At 46.8% G+C, this 7740-nt stretch overlaps 1 protein-coding gene across 1 annotated transcript in view; it reads left to right on the forward strand.

The window, feature by feature from the left end:
• The first annotated feature begins 2839 nt into the window (after positions 1–2839).
• The window catches only part of GPC4 (glypican 4), a 43296-nt gene continuing 38395 nt past the window's right edge, over positions 2840–7740 (forward strand). The window contains exon 1 of the mRNA XM_009999670.1: positions 2840–2996. Coding sequence (XP_009997972.1) covers positions 2888–2996 — 109 coding nt within the window. The 5' untranslated portion in view covers positions 2840–2887. The remainder of the gene's footprint in view (positions 2997–7740) is intronic.

A 7740-nucleotide genomic window follows, 5' to 3' on the forward strand; every position in this document is an offset into this window, starting at 1 on the left:
AGTGCTGACATGACTGAGAAATATCTTCCATAATTAGATTGCTTGGTCATTCATTTTTGAATGTCTGAGTTGCATTTTGGAGCATAATTTCCTAATGATCAACCAAATGGAATCTGAGCAAGCTTGTTTTACTGTCAGTTGTGTTCTCCTGCCTTGGATTTGCACGTGTGTCCCAGGGAGGCACAGTGCAAATCTGGGACAAGGGGGAATCACAGAAACATTAATTTGCTTTATGGGATGGTGACCTTAGTTTAATAATATAAGTAGATATCAAGCTGTTACTTGTGTTTGTGAAATATACTGGGCTTTTATTTTTCTGTCAGAAATAAATTGGAGTTGTTCAAGCCACTGGTTTAGAGATCCGAGGGGCATCTGTGACAACTTCACAAGTGTCTGTACAGTGTAACTAAGAAAAGAAATCCCACTGTCAGTAGGTTTGAGTTTGCCAAGTAGGGTAGAGGTTTACCCCTCCGACACACAAGAACAGGAGGTGTGTAAGTTGTAACCACCAAAGGTGGGTGTGAGTCATGGAAATGGTGCTGAAATCACCAAGTGCATTTCAGGTAAAATATTATCAACATCCTCCCCTTCCATAAGAAATTTAGGGAAAAAAGCCAACCTGTTTCAAGACTTGACAATATTTTGACACTGTGAAATTAGCTGCCACTCTAGCTGTAATTACTGCTTCACTGCTGTTTATTTGTTTCCCTTTGTGTCAAAGAGTCTTAGTTCTGTGTTGGAACTCAAGCAAAGAGATTAAAAGTGAAATAAAGCCCTGGCACTTGGGCACTTTCTTTTTTTAATGCTTGTTAGGAAGGCAGACTCATAGAGGAGTCCCCAGGTGTGCACTGGGGTGGATTTGGTGACCAACATAAAAAAATTCTGGGTGCATCTTTACCTCACAGTCACCAAGCTAAATGGAAATGTGACCTTTAATGCTGTGTATTTGCAGCTGGAGCTGCTCCTCTGAGATGGAAAGAAGTGGAGTCCACGGAGGAAAAATAAATCTGTTAAGCAGAGAGAGATTTTTTCAGTGTTTTCTGAAGGCTGTGCCTAAGCAGCAGTGCCTCCCATAACAGACTTTGAGCTTTCTGTAGTTCAAGAGCAGTGGACAATCTTGTGCAATAAATTAGTTGTGGCAGAATTATCTGTTGATCAAAGTCTCTCATGCTGGGGAAAACAAACCCTGTAACATAAAAGGAGACTAGATTTAGAAGGAGGCTCTTAAGAACGTTACATATATATGTGTGTGTGTATCACTTATTTTAAAATTGTCTTTAATTATCTGAAAGGAGAGATAGTAACATTTCAGCACTAGAAAGTCATGCAAGGTGATGCAAAGGTTGAGTAGCTGGGCAAATGATGTTGTTACAAGATCTTGCACAAGACAAGCAGAGAAGCAACTGCTTGGGTTAGTCATAGGCAGGCTCTGCTTTGCACCCTGTGGAAACTGCTTTTCTTTCACTAACCCCACTTTTGAGGCTCTGGCAGGAGGATGGCTGTTCTGTAAGAGCACAGTTCACAGCCTGTTGTGAAGAGGTGACTTCCCGTGCTGGGAGCTGACAAGTTCTTTGCAACTCTCACCATGAGTCTCTGCACCTTATCGGTGGTTGGAGGTTGTTGGTGGCTTCCAGGGTGTGAGCAGGTGGGGAAGAGCCTTCACTTCTCCATCTGCTTCCTCCTGCTGCAGGATAAGGTTTGGCAGCAGAGTGTGAAATGGGAGAGAAGGCAGCAGCTTCCGTGTAGGCTGTGTCTTTTAAAATACCATCTGACTTGGAAGGATGAGGTTTTCACCATAACTACTTGTTTTGATCATATCTTCAGCATTGACAAGGATTTGCCTAAGTTTGAACCACTTTAGCATCAGCCCACTTGCCTGTGAGGGTGCTGTGTGGTGGGACCTGTCAGGGAAGCTGGAGCTGGGGATTGCTATGCAAAGAGTTTGTCCTGAGCCACGAAACCTGACAGAAGATGTTTTTTGGTGGTGCTGGAAGAGGACAGCCTCATCCTGCCCTCAGTCAGACACTCTAAAAGCAAATTGTTTGGGGCCATATCCTGTGCCCAGATTGCCTGTGAAATGTTGAAACTACAGTAGATACTGAAGCACTTTGATTCTGAAGCACCTCACGGTTCCTCTGACTGACCCAGCTCGAGCCAAGTGACTTTTAGGAGAGGATTATCTGCCAGGGTGAAGGAAGAAAAATCTGTTGGAGTTCTTCAAAAACAAGCACCCAATTTTGCCCAGGATGATGACAGAACTGTAAATTTAGGAGCTGGCAAATACAAAGCTTTTTCATGAGCTGTTGCATAAAACAAGTGTATTTTAATATCAGTGATAACTGCTTCCTCTTCAGAGGAGATTACTTCTTCTCCTCCAATAATTGGAGGGGGAGAGGTGAAGAGAAGAGTATTTATCTGTACAAAAAGGACCATTGCCATTGATGTTGTGTATTAAGTGAATGAATTGGAAGTAATTAAATTAGTCAGCAAAGGCTTCATGGAAGATAGCATAGTACATGCAGGTCAATTTGCTGTTTCTTCATATTATGCTGTGCAAGATGAGTATCTGTTCATTCCATTTATTAACTGAATAAATAAGAGGACACTTTTTTCAGTGTTCGTGCAGAAAGACAAGGCAAGGTATTTACATGTGCTGCTGTCACATTCTTCTACAGAATCAGGTTTGGTGTGCTTGGTCCAGCTGTCATAGTGAGGGGGTCCTCCTTGGGAGGAGATGGTGCTATGGGTCCCCACAACCCCCTGCCTCACAAGCCAACCTCTGTGACCTTCCCTAGAGAATCTTTTTAACTTGGGATGTTTTCTTCTCTGCTTTTCAGGTGACCATTTGAAGGTCTGCTCCCAAGGCTACACATGCTGCTCACAAGAAATGGAGGAGAAGTACAGTCAGCAAAGTAAACACGACTTCAGGAATGCTGTGGTGGAGCTCAGCAATCACTTACAAACGATGTTTAGTTCCCGATACAAGAAGTTTGACGGTAAGTGTGGAGACCTTGACCTTGTCCTCCTTGAGATGAAATGTAAAAAATCCCCATCCTGTTGTTCTCTATACAGTTGTTCTGCTCTGCCTTCCCCTCTACTGGTGAAGTTCATGACGCATGGCTCAGAGGGCAGAGCATGCCTTGTTTTGCAATCCCATGAGAGAGAAGTATTTGCTTATTACAGCTGCTTGTTTCACAGAGAGAGATCTTTCTTTCTGATTAATCTTTTGGAAAAAAATGGTTTTCCTTTTACTGTAAGGTTGCAGTTAGTTCTGCTGGTGCATCCCTGCAGCACGTGTCGTCATGTGCACATCTTGCAACCCTGGTCCACAGAAATGCTGATCTTTCCCAGCATGTTGTGAACCAGCAGGATTGGTATCCATCTCTCTCAGCCTTTGGGGAAAGCAGAGCAGCAGATAAACATGGAGCTGGTTTTGGGTGGGGGCCGAGGGTTCAAGTGTGATGCAGGGTGAGGAGTAAGCTGAACCAAGTCTCGGCTGGGTTCCCATCACTGGAGTGATGCTCACTGCTGACTGAAAAGCAAATGCCTGGTCTAGGCATTGCCCTGGGATCTGCAGCAGGGTCCTGTCAGACTGGGTCCCCATCAGGCATGCCTGGCTCGTGGGAGCTGCAGGAAGAAGCTCCCTCCACAGCAGCAGGCACACACCCTTCCAGTGTTGCCTGCCTTGCAGCGGGTGCCTTTCTTCTGAGAGAGCCTGGGTACGTCTGGTGCATGCCCTGAAGCCCAGGCACGGGGCACAGTACCCATCTGAGGTCCCAGCAGCATCTCTCAGTTTTGCTGCTGATCTCTTGGTCATGGCAGTTCCCATGGGGATCTGTGGGTGCCTCAGTGCCCTGGGGGTATCTCCAGGAGGGACAGGCAGGGAGTCAGGCTCCTGCCTGGGCTGGCCTTGTTGGCTGGGAGCATGAGGTGACACCAAATTGCACATGGAAGTATCTAAAGAGTCCAGTGGACTGGGTTGCTGAGACATTTGTTCTCCTCATACTTTATCATTGCCATCTGGTAGTAGAGGGCTGTTCTGCTGCACGGCTACTCTGGACCTTTTTCTCCCTTGTTTGGTATTGGTTCAACATGGATTTTCTACTGATATCCCAAAGTCTACCTGGAACCTCTCAGGAAACTGCTCTTCTTTACTGCAGCAGGTAGCAGCCCCTTTCTTTCAAAAGGAATTGGCACTGGGGTGAGCAAAAAGTCCCTGGGTATGAAATGGTAATGAGTCAAAGTGGAATTACACAATCATCTTGATAGCATCTAAATCTGCTGGCTGAGTGTTTCCCTCTTAACCTCTGCTGTCTCTACCTGCTGGTGCACCAAAGGGGTGATAGAGAGAGAACCAAAGTGTCTAGACTTGCAAGCTTATTAAATGTAGAACAAGACACTTAATGAAATCCAGCCCATAGATAAGCCATTTCAAAGAGACTGGAGGAACAGCATCTGCTTCACCTTAAATGAACGATGAGGCTTTTGGAAATGCTGAAAACAAAGAATGTGCACACTTCACTGTGCTGGCATCCCTGACGTGGTGCAGACGTGGTGCTGGGTGTGTCTGCCTGTTTGTAGGGGCAGGGATGACTGTAGGGCTGCATGGCAGTGGGGAGTTATGAAGGTAAGACAAGCTAGACACCTCTCAAAGCACGAAGCTTCAAAATGAGTGAGCTTTGCTCTGGGAGGCCTGTTAGACGGTATCTCCAGGAGGGACAGGCAGGGAGTCAGGCTCCTGCCTGGGCTGGCCTTGTTGGCTGGGAGCATGAGGTGACACCAAATTGCACATGGAAGTATCTAAAGAGTCCAGTGGACTGGGTTGCTGAGACATTTGTTCTCCTCATACTTTATCATTGCCATCTGGTAGTAGAGGGCTGTTCTGCTGCACGGCTACTCTGGACCTTTTTCTCCCTTGTTTGGTATTGGTTCAACATGGATTTTCTACTGATATCCCAAAGTCTACCTGGAACCTCTCAGGAAACTGCTCTTCTTTACTGCAGCAGGTAGCAGCCCCTTTCTTTCAAAAGGAATTGGCACTGGGGTGAGCAAAAAGTCCCTGGGTATGAAATGGTAATGAGTCAAAGTGGAATTACACAATCATCTTGATAGCATCTAAATCTGCTGGCTGAGTGTTTCCCTCTTAACCTCTGCTGTCTCTACCTGCTGGTGCACCAAAGGGGTGATAGAGAGAGAACCAAAGTGTCTAGACTTGCAAGCTTATTAAATGTAGAACAAGACACTTAATGAAATCCAGCCCATAGATAAGCCATTTCAAAGAGACTGGAGGAACAGCATCTGCTTCACCTTAAATGAACGATGAGGCTTTTGGAAATGCTGAAAACAAAGAATGTGCACACTTCACTGTGCTGGCATCCCTGACGTGGTGCAGACGTGGTGCTGGGTGTGTCTGCCTGTTTGTAGGGGCAGGGATGACTGTAGGGCTGCATGGCAGTGGGGAGTTATGAAGGTAAGACAAGCTAGACACCTCTCAAAGCACGAAGCTTCAAAATGAGTGAGCTTTGCTCTGGGAGGCCTGTTAGAGCAGTTTGAGTTGTGTGGTTCTTCTGTCAGCCCCTCGCAGTGTGCCCTCTGCCCATCTTATCCTGATCTTAGCCCTGGGACTCCTTGGCAGGCAAATCTGGAAGAGGATTGGTGTGATCCTGTTCCTGGTAGCTCCATTTACTGTGCCCAGCCTGTCTCTGGAGGGTGTTTCTCTGCCCTATATGAAACTAATGAAGGAGAATTAGCAACCTCCCCAGCTTGTCCCAAAGCCTAATGGCCCCATTTGTGAGCACATCAGATCTCAGTCTTCATTTGCTGCAGACAGAGCTGATTTAGAGATTTTTTTAATCTTGCCTGGGGTGGAAGCAGGGATTAATTCATTACTGTCCTCCATCATTTACCTCTTGGAAGACTTTTAATCATGACTACTTCTCTCCTTCCAGCCCAGTCACCCTGGGGCTGAAGGCACCCCCTGTCCTGCAGCACTTTTGCTGGTGGCTGGGGCAGGTTGAGGAATTCTCCTCTCTGAGGTCCTCAGACCCTTCTGCAAAAACTTAGGAGTGCTGTGCCATAAACTGCTGTGGTAGTTCTGTCTTCTTAAGAGCCTGCTATTGAGTGATTGGCTGCTTGTGGTGTGGTGGTTCCTTCCTTCAGTCCTGCTGCTTGGCCATCAGCTCAACGGTGGTCAGTTCTGCCTTGAACGTTTCAGTTCTCCTTCTCCAGCCTTATTCTTCCCCCACTTTTTGGAGTAATGTGTCCAAACTCCAGGAAGGAGTGACAATCAGGGACTCATGTAATTGTCCCAGCCTTTAGGGTTGAGATAGAAAAGCATGTGAACCCTTCCAGAGCTCTTCCTTTGCATGGGCCCATTCTCTGATTTAAGTGTTGCAGCTCTTTATGAAGGCCTCATTACTAGCAGCTAAATGAAAATAAAAGCTGCTACAGAGTGAGCTGTGCACCTTCCTCTGTTTAACAAGAAAATCCTCTGTGCTACAGCTGGGTGAAGGGACCGAGCAGGCGGGGTGAGTTATTGCACAAATTCACTTCATCTAAGTGGTGTCCCAGCAAGTGGGACAGATGCTTCTCTTGGAGGGTGAGAGGCAGGTGCAGCCAGGATGCAGCTCGAGCAGCAAACCCCAGCCTCCAGCTCTTTGGAAATGTTTGTTGCGGGTTCTCTGGCTGCTAAATCTCTCAACCTTGGCATTCAGGTCCCAGAGGAGAGGCAAACCTGTGCTGCCTCCATTATGTGCTTGACCTTTGCAGCAGTTGCTGCTCCCAAACAGGCAGCCCAAGCGGCGGCAGCTCCTCTGGCTGGAGGTTGGGATGTCCTGTGGCTTTGGGAGCATTTACATCGGCTGTTGCTGGGGCGCCTCGTGCTGTTGGAACTGTTGCCAGAATTGCTCTGATCTGACACCGAAGCCGTGCAGCAGTGGATTATCTCCTCTTAATCTGGAGCATGGAACAAGCTGCTGATTATCTGTCCCCAAGGGGCTGACCAGGAGTCATTTCAGCTCCGAGTGCGTAATGTGGCAGCGTCACATCCTGCTGTGCCTGCTCGTTTTGCAGGCACTGGGGGAAGTCTGGAGCTGTGGGGTCCCAGATCATCTATGTACTGTCTAAATGTTTGCTTGCAGTAAAGCTGCGTTTGCTCCTGAGGGTCCCTCCTGTTGTCATTGAACCACTAACCTGATCCCAGTGTAGCAGCGAGGTATTTTCAGCGAAGGGAAATGCTTTTTCTTTGGGAGAAAGATGTTTATAGAGGTGAAGTTTTGGTGGTTTTTCCAGCATATGTGATCTCAGATATGTTTATAGGCTTCATTGAGAAATTGGTGGGTGAGACTGGCCATAGAAGTGTCTCTCCTTGTGACAATGCCAGCCATGGGAAAGCCACATCTGTGCAACTGCAGTGACATCTCATGCCACAGAAGCAGCAGAGGCTTTAAATGCACACACACTCCCTCCCCTCTTTGTAGTTTTGTTTTGTTTTTAAAATCTCCTTTGTCTCATCTTCACCATTTAGTGCCCTCCCCTTCCCTTTCCTTGGGATTAATAGGATTAATGGTGACATTAAGACTGCATAAATGCTTGGTCCCATTTATTAAACCTGAACTTTCACCTCTTTTGCCCTTTCAGGCTGAATTTTTCCACGCTGGCATCTGTGCTAGCCAAGTGCTTTGGGGAAATGGCTCAGCTGTTTTTAGGAACTGGAGCAGGGACAGGACATAGCCCAGAACT

The sequence above is a fragment of the Chaetura pelagica genome, unplaced genomic scaffold, assembly GCF_000747805.2.
Source record: "Chaetura pelagica isolate M959 unplaced genomic scaffold, ChaPel_1.0 scaffold456, whole genome shotgun sequence".
Lineage (NCBI taxonomy): Eukaryota > Metazoa > Chordata > Aves > Apodiformes > Apodidae > Chaetura > Chaetura pelagica.